General features: G+C 31.1%; 2 protein-coding genes across 2 annotated transcripts; one reads left to right on the plus strand and one right to left on the minus strand.

The window, feature by feature from the left end:
- Positions 1-1,584: 1,584 nt before the first annotated feature.
- Positions 1,585-4,055, minus strand: LOC137814524 (leucine-rich repeat receptor-like protein kinase PXC1). Its single transcript, XM_068617310.1, has 2 exons — positions 2,521-4,055; positions 1,585-2,447 (listed from the first exon to the last, which is right to left on the minus strand). The coding sequence occupies exons 1-2, from the start codon at positions 3,869-3,871 to the stop codon at positions 1,765-1,767; spliced, it is 2,034 nt and encodes a 677-aa protein (XP_068473411.1). The 5' UTR covers positions 3,872-4,055; the 3' UTR covers positions 1,585-1,764.
- Positions 4,056-13,040: 8,985 nt separating this feature from the next.
- Positions 13,041-15,042, plus strand: LOC137814526 (cytochrome P450 76A2-like). Its single transcript, XM_068617313.1, has 2 exons — positions 13,041-14,139; positions 14,233-15,042. The coding sequence occupies exons 1-2, from the start codon at positions 13,231-13,233 to the stop codon at positions 14,869-14,871; spliced, it is 1,548 nt and encodes a 515-aa protein (XP_068473414.1). The 5' UTR covers positions 13,041-13,230; the 3' UTR covers positions 14,872-15,042.
- The last annotated feature ends 2,400 nt before the right edge of the window (positions 15,043-17,442 follow it).

Genomic DNA, 17,442 nt, shown 5'->3' on the forward strand with positions numbered 1-17,442 from the left:
ATATTATATTATTTGTCTTTGTTTTTTTTAAAATTATGTTATGTATTTTTTACTTTATATTAACATATCACATTATCAATAATAATAAAAATAAATATTAATTTATGTTTATATATTTAACTTTTATGTGGTTGTAGAGTTTGATTTTTTATTATTTTTTATTTAAAAAAAAATTAAAACTAAACATTTTAACTTATTATTTTTTATTTTGTAAAAACTCATTTCTTTCTTCAATAATTATATTTCTAACTATTTTAAACATTAAAAATATTTTTTTACAATCAATATATTTATTTTTTTAATACATCCAAAATTAAAATTATGATTTTTTTTAATTTATTAATTCTTTTTCCTTTTGAAACAATGCTAGATATGGAAATAGAACAAAAATGTTAAATAGAAAAATAAAAATAAAATGGTGCTAGATGGGGAAATACAAGTGAAAATAATGGTATATGAGAAAAATAACCATTTAAAAAGTCTTACACTCAAGGTATATTTGGCCAAGTCTTTTTAAGAAAAAAAATTATTTTTTATAAGTATAAATTAATTCATGTATAAATAAAAAGTATATAAGATAATTTCTACAAATCAATTCAAGATATACATAAATTTTAATTTATAAATAAACTAATTTCAAAATGTTTGGAAAAAAATTATGGAAATACTTATTTTTTTATATAATTATTTTTTTTAATTTATATAGTAAATAATTTTAGTTTGTGATTTTTTTCTCACCTAAATGTATGTATGAAAAACGTGTCTAACATACATAAAATTACATTTTGAAATAATAATGATCTTTTATATGTTTTTATTATCTCACTATAATCACAATTCTCTATTTTCTTAAAAAAAAACATTTCTCACTTTATTATTCACATTTTACCAATGGGATCTATATATACCCAAGTAGCCAGTGCCAATTCCTCTCACTTATACAAAGTTAAAAAATGAAGAAAACAAACAGATATAAATAGGAAATTTTAGTTTCTTATAAGAAAAGTAGAATATATATCTAGTTGGTTTGAGACAAACCAATAGAATAATGATAAACTTACACAACTTTGATAAGTCGAAGAAAAAGAGAGATAAAGAATAAAAAAAAAGAGAAAATAGTGAAAGTGTTGTGATGAAAAAAAATGGTAGTAATGAAAAAAATATATATATATATAAAAACATGCAAAAGACAATAAAATAAAAATATCTATAACAATTATAGTAAAAGGTGTAATTAAAAATTACTATAAGAATAGTTTATCTTATAAAGGCAAATCTCTCATGGTAGAGCATTGGTTGTGTCTTATACGAAGAACAATTTAGCAGACAAACAAAATTAAAAAAAGAAAAAGGTATTTTTTTTGGTCAATTCATATTTTAAAGAAAAATAATAGTTTCGTAATTCAAGCTCATTGATATGACTAATTTAATAATGAATATATATAATTAAAGATAATTTTGTAATTAAATTTGGGAGTTGTAATGTGGTTTAGGGTTTTAACCATTTTGATTTGTTTGGAAAAAATTAAAAAAAAATTCTAAATCTAAAAAGTAAAAAAAATTAAGAGAAAACCCAAAACGACATTATACACAAACGGGTTGCCATTGATTAATTTAAGAGAATTAAGAACAGCAATTAACAGCACTTCACAAAGAAAATAAGATTTAAGCAGAAGAGGAAGACTGTGAAACTAAAAATGAGGAGGAGCAGCATGACACAGTAATAAGTTAGTGCAGCAACCATAACAAAGAACGCCGTTACGATTAAGCAAGGCCATCTTCGGTGGTGGGAAGCGACGGCGAAAGCGAATTGCGTGACCGTGCCTCATCATAATCCTCCCCCAGAGGAGACTGTTCCACCCTCAGATCCTCAACCATCTTCACAACCTCCAACATACTCGGCCTCTTCTCCGGTTGCGCCGCCACACACGCCACTCCCACGTGCAACATCGCTACCAACTCCTCCTCGATGTTCTTGTACCGCAACAGCTCCTCGTCGAACACCTCAGCGGTCCACTCCTCCTTCACCACAGACCCAACCCACTTCGGAAGATCCACCTCACTCTCATCCTCCACGCGCGGACGAGCTGCGGAACCAGGGTACGGTGTCGACGGTGACCTCCCTGTCAACACCTCCAACACCAACACCCCGAAAGCGTACACGTCAGCCTCCTGCGACAGCTTCTTCACTTCAACCTGTTCCGGCGCTCTGTACCCTCCCAACCGTGCAATCGCGTGAACAGGGTTCAACAGCAGCGATAACCCGAAGTCGGAGATCAAAGCGACTCCGTTTTTGTCGAGAAGCACGTTGGAGGATTTGACGTTCCCGTGAGGTATCTTGGACGCGTTGTACTCTGCATGAATCCTGGCCAACCCTCTAGCCGCACCTAACACCAAGCTTATTCTCGTTGTCCAATCCAATGGAATCCTTCCAGGTCCACGGTTACCTATCATTAACATCAAAACGTTAAAATTCAAATAACCCTAATAAAGTATAGTATATCAGAGGAATAAACTAACCATGAAGAAGAGCATGCAAGCTTCCATTGGGGAGGTAGTCATACACAAGAAGCTTTTCTTCCTTGGCATAGTAATAAGCTCGGAGTTTAACAATGTTGGGGTGTTTCAGCTTCCCTACAACGTCCATGTACTGTTCAAACTCGTTTCTCTCGCAGGGGTTTGCGTCTTTGAGTCTCTTCACTGCCACGGTGCACCCATCGTCGAGCACCGCTCTGTAAACCGTCCCCAAGCATCCTTTTCCCAGCATCTCCGCCGATGCTCTAAGCAGATCCTCCAACTCAAACTGGTTCCTCCTATCGAAAAACACCAGCTTGCTTCGTTCCGTCTCGGTGTTCGTCCCATCGCTATCTCTATCGAAGTTGCCACCATTTCCATACACCTTCTTCTCGCTCCCAGAACTACTCCCACTCTTCCTCTTCCCACTCTCGCTCCCCACCGCCGACCCATAGCCTTCCCCTCCCCTCGCGCAGCAGTGCGCCACCACGAATGACATCGCCACCAGCACCGTCACCAGCACCGCCACCACAATCGCCACTATGACACCCGCCCTCAGTCCTTTCTTCTTCGGAGTGTCAGAGAGAGTGACACTACTTGTTTGAGGGAACGAGCTCGGTTTTGAAGGAACGGTTATTGTGGTCTCCGTATCTGGTTCGGTTTCGGAACATTTGGGCAACGGGGTGGATCCACATAGAGCGTGATTTCCGGAGAAGCTGGCGTTGCCGAATTTTGCGAGCATGGAATCGGGAACGTGGCCACGAAGTTCATTGTTGGTTACGTTGAGTTGGGTGAGGTTGAGGAGGGAAGCGGAGAGGTCGGGGACGTGGCCGGAGAGGGCGTTGTTCTGTAACCGAAGAGTAAGGAGGTGGGTTAGTTTGGCGACTTGGTTGGGGATTGGACCGCGGATGTTGTTGTCGGAGATGTCAAGGCGGAGGAGGAGGCGGAGGGAAGATATCTGCGGCGGAATATCGCCGGAGAAGTCATTGTGGGAGAGGTAGAGAAGTTCGAGGGCAGTGCAGTTTAAGAGAGGGGAAACGGTACCGTTTAAGCGGTTTTCGTGGAGGTCGAGGAAGCGGAGGTAGAGAAGTGGGGAAAGTGAATCAATTGGGCCACGGAGGTTAAGGGAAGGGAGGGAGAGGCCCACCACTCTGCCATTTGGGGAGCACTCCACTCCGAGCCACGCGGCGGAACAGGCGTCCGCTCCGGTCCAGTTGGAGAGAAGGTTGCCGTGGGTGTCGGTTTGGAGGCGGAATTGGGATAATGCGAGTGTATCATTTTGCCATGCAGCATCTGCAACATAGAGGATGGTGAAGGCCAATGCCAGTGACAGGTTTATGGAAGAAGAGTGTTTCATGTTATGGTGTGGGAAGGGGACAAGAATGCTTATGCTGCTGTTTTTAATTTGAAAAGAAGGGTGGAGTTCAGATTTCAGATTTGGGATTGAGAAGGAAAACGTGGCATGATTGGAGAGAGTGAGTGATTGAGGAAAAGTGTTGCAGTGTTATTATACGTCCCTGAAAGGTAATTAGGACTAATGTGATGATTAAAGTTTTTGGTAGCGTTTATGATTACTATTGTCGCTTCCTCGTAAGATATGGAAAGATAATAATATATTAAATTAAGTTATTTAATAAAAAATATAAATTAAAAATAAAATGAGTTGTAGAATAAAGTGAAATTTGTTTAGAGCGTAAAAAAATTAGGATAGTTTCAAGAAATTGATGAATCGACTAAAATCATGTGCGACGACAAATTTAAATTAGAAATGATAAGGTTTCAAAACCAACTCTGGCTATAAGGTCAGTTTTTGAGTTACTATGGAAGGGTAAAGGGGGTTCACTGTTGCCAATCATCTAGTCTAGAACAACTCATCCTAAATAATTGTGAGTCATTCATCTGCTCCTTTTCCTTTATATCATCCACAGGTTAATTCAGTGGAAGAAAGTGCTCATTATTTGGTTTGCTCACTGCTCCTCTTTTACCTATGTTGTGGAAGAAAAAAAGGGGACCTCTGCTTTAAGTCATAAACAAGCAAACTTTTTCTCACATCACACCCTCAAGTCAGGCATGGAATTCAATGATGGAAAATGTATCGGTAGGTCATGTACAATGACTCACTCTCCGGTATAAGTAGACCGACACTACAAAAATCAGATTAATAAAATTAATTAACGATTAAACACTAGATAATGTATTTAAGCATGATTCAGCTCCTCCAGTTAAAAAATGTTTATAATAATCTTATAAATAGCACAACTTTCAATAATCAAATATTCAAATATTAAATTCTGATTTAAACGTTTAAGTGTTGTCTTTTGTAAATATATCATAACATGTAGAACAACAGAGAAGAACAAAAGAGTCAATGAGTCTACTTTGAAAGGAGAGAAAGAATAGTTAACCTATTCATAAGAACAGAAAAATATATTTTCACAATACTGCTCATATAAAATAATAATGAATGATTATATATTGACAAACCATCATATTACAACTGAAAACAAAAATTGCTGAAATCTTAAAAAGATTGAATAATTTTAAAATTTTGACGCAGTGACGAAGTAACATTTTTCAATAATAATATAGTTGAAGAGGGAAGGAAGTTGGATGATAAAGACTTAAATTCTAGGGACATGACTGGAATTAAAGGTTTAGTTTCACGACAAAAGTTGACCTAGCAAGTCAAAACACACAGAGTATAGTACAGAACTTGTTCCAATCAATTTGATATTTGAAATTGTCGGTTTTCAGAACAGTACAACCCAGCCCAACCAATTAGTTCTTTTTCTTATAATCTCTTTACTTTTCATTTGAGAGCTTTATTCTTCTTATTATAGCTGAAAATTGCACACACAAGTTTATCAACACACCATCTTTCTTTAGGATTGAGATCTTTCCAATCTCTAAATATGTAATCAGATTCTTACCATGCACACTTCCTCCTTTATCATCATTAAAATGTTTGAGAGTTTTTAACTTCGTGACGGTTTTAAAAGTCTTTGTGAACTGAGGTATAAGTAAACTATTATTAGCTTCTGTATCTAAACGATATGAAACATTTTTAATAATCTTTTTATGTTACAATATAAAAAAAGTATTGATTATAATTATGAAAATATTAATTTTATTTATAATTTAATGATTAATGATAGAAGATGATGGGGTGATGGGTAAATGGCACATGGGTGGGGGCATTGGATGGTACAGTGGTATCGCTTCTGATCTCCATTGGAAACCTTCCGTAGAGTTTCCACCACTATGCTAATGTGTGTTGTCCCAAAAAGTGAGGGAATTCTTTCAGCTTTTCTCTCTTTCATTCTTCATTACACTCTAAAGCAAAACCCTTCAAAAAGCAGAGCCTTTCAAGCCGAGATTGCCGCTCCAAATTTTAAAACTACCACCACTTTCTTTATCAACTCACCTTTTTCTATTAGTTTGCTAGAAACATTCAAAGAATGTGTAAATAAATTTGTTAGAAAGTGTCACAACAGTTTCTAATTTTAAGCAAGTGGACGATCTAGCAACAATATTAAAGAAAATAGGAATATGATTATTTATAACAGTTTCTATTATCTAAATTAAAAAAATTTATTGTCACTTGCTGATGAAGCAGGACAAACCACAGCAGAAACCAGCAAGGTTCATGTTCAATTTATGTTTGGAAAATGGCGCAAAGAACAGAATCTGAATTTGAAGAACTTTCTGCCTAGATAAAAGCCAAAGCTGAAATTGTTGTCTTCAAGGTGTCTCTTTTAGCATTTCAAGGTGTCTATTTTGCCATTTTGTCAACATTACAAAAAAAATAAAATAAAAATAAATAAATAAATAAATATATATATATATATATATATATATATATAAATAAGTGGGTGCAAATCTCATTTCATGATCCAGTTTTATGAGGTTGACTTAGGTTTAAAATACATTTTGTAATATGATATCAGAGTCATTTAAAGTTTATCTTAACGAGTGTTTGTTGGAACTATCGTGTCACCCGCTATCGGACCGTTGTTGCATCCATAATATATTATCTCACGTACGAGTTGTCAAACTGGATGCAACCTCACTCCATGATCCGATTTTATGAGTTTCATATTTTATATATATAGAAGGTAAGTTGCATGGAGTTTAGTATAGCAGTTAAAACATGGAGTTGTTGTTAGTTTCAGAACTGTATTCTTTATTCAGAGGACAATTCAAAATTGCAAGAGTTATTGTTGAATATTTCCTTTGGCTCTTTTCTGGGACTGAATATCTGATTGTCCAATGGAGTGTTGGATTGAACCTTGCTCAAGAAGTCTTTTAACCTTTTTATTTCATAATCTTGTTTCTTCTTTATTACTCCCTGGATGATTCATGTTTTGGTTAAGTATCTAACTTTTTTTATACATTAATAATCCTATACCTAATATGTTTGTTCTTAATTTATATAAGTTAATTAAACGGTTATATTAAGAACTCCGATTTACACTAGCAGGAAAATTTAACCAAATTAAAAGAATAATAATTTTCCCGATATCCTGTGTTAAATATTTACTCAAATAGTATATTATGCTAAATAATTTTTTAAACAATATGGTTTAGCATAACAATTCGAAATTTGATTTGATTTTAAATATTTTTTTTATATTTTTTTGGTCATTTTAGGTTTTTAAAAATAATTATTTAATAAATTGGTTTAGAAAATAATTTCTTTAAAAAATATTTAGAACAAAAATTATATAAAATATAATTTTTTTAAAATAATTATTTATAAAACATATATTTTAAGCAATAATTATTTTAAAAAAATTTGTTAACAAAACTAACATTTATAAATTTTGAAATAATTTATTTCTAAAATTTTGGTTTGAAAAATTCATAGTAAAAAAAAGGAAAGAATGTTTTTAAAAAAATAGTGGAAAATGTTTTATATAATTTAAATTATTGATTTGTGAATAATAAATATAGTAATTAAAATATTTATAAATGTAATATTAAATATTGACTTTGAATATTTTTAATATAGGATTTGTTTTTACATTTTTTACATTTTACTTAATTAGTACTTTATTAATAAATAAATAAATATTAATATCACATTTTTTAATTCAGTAAAACGCTAAATAATCACTTCTCTAAATATTTAATTTTCTAACAAATTAAATTTTCACATTTTTAATTTTCTAATTAATTAGTTTTTAAAATTTTATAAATGATTATTTTTTAAAATTATAATATTTTTAAATGATTATTTATTAATATAATTATTTTACTAAATTATTATTTTTTAATATGTTTATTTTTATAAAATATTATTTCTCTATATAATTACCTTTTTAAACTTAACTTTTAAATATATATATTTTTCTACAATTTCATTCAAAATGTTTTTTTTTTTAATATTTTTCAAAATAAAAAAAAATTATTTTAAACTTTTAAAATTTTATTTTCTTTATTTTAAAATAAATAAAAACAAATTTTTAATAGAACTGAACTGTTAAAATAAACTGTGCTATTTGCTTAATTATTTGATGTTGGAGAAAATAAATGATCCACCAAAATATATTGTTTTTGTCAAATTTTTCAATAGCAACAATTTATCAGTTATGTTTTCATTTAAAAATAAAAGGACACCCTCCATTATAGACGTGATTAAGTTTGTTTGTAGTTGGGTTGGTTCTATTTCGGTTGAATCAAATATATAAAAAATATGTTTTTGAAAAAGAAAATCCTAACTAAATAATAATTAAAAAATATGTATCTTATTCCATATAATAATACCAATTGGGCAAGACTCTAAACCTTTGGGGATATTGCACTTCAAGGCCACGCCATGATAAGTGATAACACTTTTTTTCCTATCAATAACATGCCATTCCGATTCCAACACCTATCTATTCAAATACATTTAAAACTAAAAAATCTGCAATTTGGGGTTATATCAGAGTACTGCACCACAAAAGTGAAATTAAAGGCATTATAAGAGATGATAGAAGACACTAAAAGGTCACGCCTATCTAAAATATGATTACATTTTCTTTTTTGCCATTAATGCAATTTGGGTCTTTTTTCACTTTACATGTACAATTTTCTAAAAGAATACTATTTCATCTTCATTTTGTAGTGTTCATTGACAGATACAAAAATACTTGCTTCACTTCATTCAGCAGATTAAGTTTGGAACAATTTGTTCATGACAACCATCGTCTTGCTTCTTAACAATCTGTAAAAGTTTCCGCATAACGCAATTTTCATTATAAATCAGCAGATGCATATTCATACTTATGATATTTTTTGGGATCCATGATTATTTTCGTAAGAGGCCCAACAAAATCGTGGATTCTAGACTCTTTCTTCCTACACCTCCATACCTTCTTCTGCCACCCCCATACTAAATGTAAAAATACCGTTTTCTCCTTTTTTATGCCACCTCCATACATAATCCGGAAGCTGTTTTTGAATCCGGAAGTGTTCTTGAGATTTATAAAATCCGGAACTCTTTTTTGCATTTGAAATAAGCCTATGGATTATGTAATCTGGATATATTATGGATTGCATAATCTGAAAATCAATCTCATATTTAGAAAAGACTTTCGGATTATGTAATCCGGAAGCTAATCACTCCTCTGGAAAAAAAGCTTCCAGATTACATAATCCGGAAGCTAATTTTATGTATAGAAAAGACTTACAGATTATGTAATCCGGAAGCTAATCACAAAAGACTTCTGGATTACATAATCCAAAAGCTAATTCTGGATCTGGAAAAAGACTTCCGGATTATGTAATCCGGAATATTAATAAAGGGTATTTTTGAAATATAAAAAATATATGGGGGTGGCACAAGAAGGTATGGAGGTGCAGGAAGAAGCAGCCTGGATTCTATGAGCTTAGCAGAGATTGACCATTGTTATTGGGCTCAAATGTGCAAACCCACAACTTTAGGAGTATTTCTTCCTGTATCCCGTTAAATTTTTTCCTGGAGTGAAATGATGAAAATGTTCTATCTCATTTATTTCAGAAATTATCAGAAACATTGCACAAAAATTAATCCAAAAGTTATTTTTAGAAAGGGTGAAAAAATATTTTCCAAAATTGATAGGTGAAGAGATAAATTTATTGGGGTGCGGGAAGAAACACCTCAACTTTAGTTTGCTAGCTGTACGGGGCAAGAGAATCACAATTTATCAAACAAGCCATGTTTTTCTGACTTATGAGGCTTTATTTTGTTGTTAATGAAATGATATTATCATTATTTTTATTTTCTTTCAATTTTTCTCAAATTGAACAATCAACTTACTCTTAAATAAAATAAAAAAGAAATAAATAAATTGATTCATGAGTTTGAGAAAATGAAGACAAAATAATTTACTTGATCGATAAATTGAAAACAGAAATAAGAAAATAATATTTATGTTATACCGTTGGCAAATAAAATCAAGTAATAAATCATTTAAATAAAATTAAAACATATTTTAAATAATTAATGACTTTATTTTAATCAAAATTCATTTCAAAAATGCAAATTTACAAATATTTAAACATAACACATATACAAAGAAGAAAATGTGTATCTTTAAGACAGCAAAGCAAATCACAAGATCATTATTAGTCTTAATGGAAGAAGCCATGCAAGCATGTTCTTTAGCAAACTATGCATTGAAATCGCGTTTTCCTCCCTCCTTCATTCACGTATCTGTTACTTTACGAAAGGAAAAGTGATAACAACACTCGAAATAGTCACAATAGAGATGAATATTAAATTTGTGCAAAAAGACAATAAAATTAAGACGAATATATTGTTGTGAACTAAAATAATTATTTAAAAGTGGAATCACACTCTCTTGGGTTTTGAAATACTTCCCATAACTAACATTTAATGAAGATATAAACTTATTTCTTTATTTTCTGATGAGTTTTTGTTTGGGAAAAAACATGATTATGGTGAATCTAATTCTAGTATCTGATTGATACGTTTAAGATTTCTTGAATATAAAGAAGACGCATGAAAAGATAAAGCCCCATTAAAAGAAAAAAAAAGACAATTATATGAACCTTACATTTTACAGTTAACAGTTGAGAAAGTTTAGAAAGTTTAGCTACATGAACTCATTAATGTAGAAATGGCCAAGGCAATCAATTTGTTTCAGGAAAAAACATATGCAATTGGCTAATCCATTATCAAATGTCACCTAACCCATCATCAAGCTAAAGACCAAAGGTGCTAGAATTAGAGGCATTAATTGATTCTTTGAATGTAAAGATGTAATGTGGCTATAGATATGTTATTTTATCCATGGTTAAAGAATGAAGAAATAAATTAAAAGCTTATAGTATGAGCAATATAATATTACTGATGCATTAGGGTGATTACAATAAGGATTTTATCATACATTTAAAATAATAGGATAATGTAGGAGTAGAAAAATAGAATTGGTGGGTGAAATATGATGAAACCTCATATCAAAGTAATTTACCTTATATTTTTTTAAGGATAATAAACAAAATAATATTTGTTATTAAAAATTACCATACGAATAGTTTAATTATATATATATATATATTGTTTTTATCATAAATGAATTTGGGAATGAACTTTCAGTTAATCTTAAACAAAAAGTAAAAAAAAAGTAAAAGATTCTCTGATGCATAAGTCAGTAATAAGAGTAATTAGATGATAAGTATTTAACCGTATCAGATTTAAAAGTATAAAATAAAGTTTAGTATATCTTAAATATTATATTAAATGAGTGATTATTGATCTAAATATATTTGATTGTAATTGAATATATATATATATATAATATTATAATTTTTAATGATAAACGTTTTCATGAAGTAAGAAGATGTATTAATTTTTATAAAGGAAAAAATATGTTAAAATTAATTATTTACATATTCTTTATTGATTAGTGTACTTGTTTCAACTCAAACAAACAAAAATAAATAAAATGATAAGGAGAATGAAAGAATACTCAATTCCAATCTAAAACTCTATATCTCATTTTAATGATAACATTCTAAAAAAAAAGGAAAGAAAAGCCTAGTCAAAACTTCTAAAATCTCACCATCACCCATTCCTTCACCAGCTTCTATGTGTTTCTTTTGTCTTATTGTAAATTCTCCATCAATTTGACTTTTTAATTAATTATGATGCAGGACCAATTTTAATATTCCTTATAAATGATACCAAAATTTAAAGTTCCAAGAGCATCCAATGATGCAGGACCAATTTTAATATTTCTCATAAATGATACGAAAATTTAAGGTTTTAAGAGCATAAAAAATTTTGTCAGTAAGAAATTTTATAAACTCTAGTTAGTTATTCAGTTATTTCTAAATTTTAATTAATATCATCTAATTTTAAAGTTTATATCTTTTTCATCCAATTTCAGTCCGATAAACATGTTTTTTTTAATATACTACTAAAAAATTATTAAATAAAAATAATTAATTGTTATATTAACTAAATTAAATATTATTTTTAAAACTAAAAAAATTATTAATATCTAATTTAGTTTTTATTATTGATGAATAATATTTAAACTATAAATATTTAATTATCAATTTTTTACTTTATAAAGTTGGTAGTTAAATTATTTATTAATAATATCAAATACTTATTAATAATATAAACATACCAATTTATAAATTATTTATTAATAAAATAAATTAATTTAATTTTTTTTTAGTTTTTAATATAATAATTAAATATTTTTTATTTTTAAAATTAATTATTAATAGGTCTTATAAGTGACTCATTAAATAAATCACATTTAATTTTAATATAACATCAGACTAACTATCTAGACAAAAATAAGAAAAGATAATCATATAACACAACACAAGAAAATAAACTAAAATAATATGTATAATAAAAGTATATGTTTAACAATAGCAACGGGAACAAGAGTGAAACAACAAATGAGAGTGGAATGAGGACAAACGGATTGAAATTGACTAGTATTTTTTTTTTTTGTATAAATCTACAAAAAGAAAAAAAAATATTTTTCAACTTTCATTTATAGAAAAAATTAAGTTGTTTTCAAAATGTTACATTTCAACTATGAAGTATGATTGTGTTTAACATTACATTTATTTTTCTTATTAGTTATCTAGCATAAATACTCACACAGACACTATTATACGGACACGGATATAGAGATATGTATATTTTTAAAATGTAAGACACGAAAACACAAATTTATATATTATATAATTATGAATTTTATAAATTGACAATAAATATTTATGTGCATAAGTATTTATGGATATTTTTTTAGTAGAAAAATGTTTTTCATGACTGATTCAAAATATGTGTTTTTTATTTTTATAATTATAATAAAAATTTATATAATAAATTTAAATTAATAGAAAATTAATATATTTTTTAAAATTATATTAAAACAGTGATAGAATAAATTCAATAAATATAAATTTTAATTGGACACTTCATATGGTGGAGAGCTTATTAGTAATAGTAAAGAAATGTTTTAAGAGAAATGATTTTTTTCACACCCACTTTTTCTTTCCTCAACATTACACCTTCTTTTATGTGTTAGATTATCATTGGTGTGAAATAATCAGTACTCAATGTTTAATAACCCTCCATCTGAAAGGATTTATTGTAAGCGGTGACAGAATCTTTATTAGGTGATTATATATATAAACATACACACACAGAGGTAGAGATGAGAGACAGCACGGAACTTCCAACAACCCATCCCAGAAATCATGACGTTGACTCTCGAATACTCTTCCCTCTTTCTTCTACTACTTGTGTCTCTTCTGTTTCTCTTCCTCTTCCGCCGCAAAACCGCCGCTAGAAACCGCCGTCTTCCGCCGGGACCACCGGGATGGCCCATTTTTGGAAACTTGTTCCAACTCGGAGACATGCCTCACCGCACCCTCGCCGACTTAAGGGCCAAGCACGGCCCCGTCGTGTGGCTCCAAATCGGCGCCATGAAAACCATGGTTATCCTCTCAGCCGACGCCGCCAGCGTGTTCTTCAAGCATCACGACCACGCCTTCGCAGACCGCACCATAACCGAAACCATGCGCGCCCACAACTACAACAAATCCTCCTTGGCCTTGGCCCCTTACGGCCCCTACTGGCGCCTCATGCGGCGCCTCGTCACCGTGGACATGCTGGTGGCGAAACGCATAAACGAAACCGCTTCGGTGCGGCGGAAGTGCGTAAACGACATGATAACATGGTTGAGCAAAGAGGCTGGGAAGTTGGAAGAGGGTGACGGGGTCTACGTGGCGCGGTTCGTGTTCCTGATGTCGTTCAACCTGTTCGGGAACCTGATGCTGTCGCGGGACCTGTTCGACCCTGAATCAGAGACCGGGTCGGAGTTTTTCGCTGCGATGGCGGGTTTGTTGGAGTGGACAGGGCACGCTAACGTCGCCGACATGTTCCCGTGGCTGAAGTGGCTGGACCCGCAAGGTTTGAGGAAGAAGATGGATAGGGACATGGGCAAAGCTCTGGAAATCGCGTCGAAGTTCGTGAAACAGCGTTTGGAAGAGCAGCGACGCGATAAGGAGACAAGGGACTTCTTGGATGTGTTGATTGACTTTCAAAGCAGCAACACTGAAGAAGCACTCACAATATCAGACAAAGACCTCAACATTTTTATATTGGTACAAACTATCCAGTGTCAAAAATTTGATTCCAGTAGCTTCTGTTTTGATAAAAAAAGCTTAATAAAATCAGTATTTTATACTTGTGTACAGGAAATCTTCATGGCTGGGTCAGAAACAACAAGCAGCATAATTGAATGGGCGATGACGGAGCTTCTGCGCAACCGGGAGTGTCTGGAGAAGGTGAAAAGCGAGCTTGATGGAGTGGTTGGGAATGGAAGAGAAATTGAAGAGAGTGACATAGACAATCTTCCCTACCTACAAGCCGTGGTTAAGGAAACACTTCGCTTGCACCCTCCGATTCCGTTGCTTGTTCCTCGGAAGGCCATCAAGGACACACAGTTCATGGGATACGACATTCCCAAAGACACCCAGGTTTTGGTGAATGCTTGGGCCATCGGAAGAGACCCCAGTTTCTGGGACCAACCCCTTGACTTCAAGCCCCAGCGCTTTGTCGATTGTAACAACATCGATTACAAGGGACATCATTTTGGGTTTATTCCTTTTGGAGCTGGACGAAGAATGTGTGCGGGTGTGCCCTTAGCGCACAGAATTCTTCATCTTGTGTTGGGATCGTTGCTTCACCGATTCCACTGGGAACTTCAGACTCATGTCACGCCCTCCACCGTTGATATGAAGGAAAAGCTCGGTATCACCATGCGAAAACTTCAACCCTTGCTTCTTGTTCCTAAATTCATTCCATCTTCCTCCTCCATCGTTAATACAGAATAAGGATCTATTATTTGTATTTTTAAATAAAACACATCACACGTTTCCAGTACTAAATATTTCTTCCCCAACACCCAGGTTGATGGGGTAGTTCAAAAGTTTGGGATCACAACATCTGTCACTGCACTTCTACTGTAAGAATAAATAAATACAATTTCTAATTTATTTTTTCTAGGTTTTTTTATGCCCCAAAGTCATTTCTTAGAGTTTTATAATGAAAATATTATAAAATTTAGCCATCCATAGATAATATAGCTAACGTGTTCAACATGTCCCGCAGCTTAGTTGATGTTAAATATGATTTAATTAAAAAATACTACAAAACGTGTATGCATTTAGAAAAGATGATATATATATATATATATATATATATATATTTACTTAAAAATGCATTTTTAGTTATCACCAAAATTAGTTCTTAAATTTCAAAATTTGGTCGATAAATTAATTTGGGACAAAAATAGCGGCAAACCACAATGATATAAAAAATTTTAATCGTAAATCATTAAGCGATTATTTTTTCATTAATCACAAAACTGTGATCGATAAATTATGTTACTATTCCAATTACAAAGGATTTGATCATTCCTAGAAGACTAGTTAAACAACTAAAAATTGAGGAAAAAATATCACTAAATCAATTACTAATAGAGTTAAAATTATAATTAAAATAAAATAATTTATAATGACTAATTTAAAATTATTATTATTGTTAATAATATTATTATTATAATTAATATTAACAATATGTAAAAGGAATCGAACACAAGTCCTATAAATAAATATATAACTTATAACTATTACTAAAAAAATTGTTATGATATTATAAGTATATTATTAAAATATATATAATATATATTTGGATTGGTTATCTTAGTTAAGATAAAATTTGAAATTAATATATTGGATTGATTATCTAATTTGTTAATATATATACCTATTATCCTAGTTAAGATAAAAATTATATTTTTTTCCAATGATATAATTTTATTATAAGAAGGAAGAGTCTTCTTACCTTTGATAAAGGTAAGAAAAATAAAATATAATTTTTGTTTTAAAGTATTTTGAAATTTAGTTGTAATAGTTATGGAATTTTAAATATTGTCAAAAATAATATTTCTAAAAGACAAATGCTCCTTTTTAAAATATAATTAATTTACTACGAAATGGCTTGGAAATATCATTGCAAAACAATTATTAGAGTTCGTACAATTATTAGGGGTGACAATGTGGGTTGACTCGCTCTGTACAAGGATTGGTCCGTGGACTTGTGGGACAGCATGTATAAGAAATATTTATTAAAAAAAAATAATTTTTTAAATAAAATTTTTGATTTTTTTTTATTTAAATGCATTAGGTAGATAGTCTTATAATATTATTTTCATAAAACATGCATACTAAGATGCTATTAAAAATTTTGAGATGTAAAATAAAAGACTACATGAAAAAAATATGGAGTGTAAAAAAAATTATACATTTTAAAGTTATGCGGGCCAACCCGCCCCGTCCTGCACTTGACTCGCGCGGGTTGTGAATTATGCGGGACGAACCTAAACAGACTAACGGATTGAAATAAGCAACCCACCCTACATTTTTTTCAGCGAGCCACGGACCGGCCTGCACAGCTCATCCCATTTTGCAACCCCTAACCACTTTGCCACCCCTAATTTAATTGGAGTATGTTCTTAAAAGTATATGTCAACCATAAAAATATCCTTGAAAAACTAAAATCAATCATATAAAATATTTCAATTAAAAATATCCTTATAAAAATTAATATCGACCATAAATATCATCACGAAATTCTAGTTCAATTGAAATCTGAGCTTAAAACTAAGAACAACCATAAAATATCATACTTAAAACATATCGTGTAAAATCCTGATTGAACCTAAATAAGATTAGTATACTATTTATAAACTACTGTCATTAGAAAGTTAAAAGGGACAAGAGCATCCGCAATGGTTTGCTAAACATCTACATGCAAAACTCAAGCTTCAAATTACATTAACAGAATTAAAAGACATTTTTGTGGAAAGTATTATTATATGAGTAGATGAATTGTGGGTAGAACATTTTCAAGATTGGTAGTTATAATTTTTCAATTAAAAAGATAATTATAATATTTTTTTCTTCCCTAAAAAATTATTATTGTATATTCTTACTATTAAAAAATTATTTTTCACCTTAGTCCAACTGATAAAATATAATTTTCTTGAAAAGTGATGTGTTAAAATGATGATACTATCATATGGGGCAATCAAAGAATAGGGTCTACTCTTCCAGACACGCTCACTTCCATCGCTTATTTCTCAATTTAATAAGAGTGGTGAATATGTTAACATCACAAAATATTATTTATTTTCTTTGGTGAAGAAAGGGAATATGCTTAAAAACCCCTATCACATTTTGTTTCTGGGGGCAGGAGCAAGATGCCATTTTCTGGAACTATTATATCAGTTGCCTCGAGATGTAGTTTAATTGAATTTAAAATTTACTGCAACTACCATAAATAAACACAGAAATATTTAACTTATCTTAACCCCACAAAATGTTAAAACATGTTGGATGACG

This window comes from Phaseolus vulgaris, chromosome 1, assembly GCF_000499845.2.
Source record: "Phaseolus vulgaris cultivar G19833 chromosome 1, P. vulgaris v2.0, whole genome shotgun sequence".
NCBI classification, from domain to species: Eukaryota; Viridiplantae; Streptophyta; class Magnoliopsida; order Fabales; family Fabaceae; genus Phaseolus; species Phaseolus vulgaris.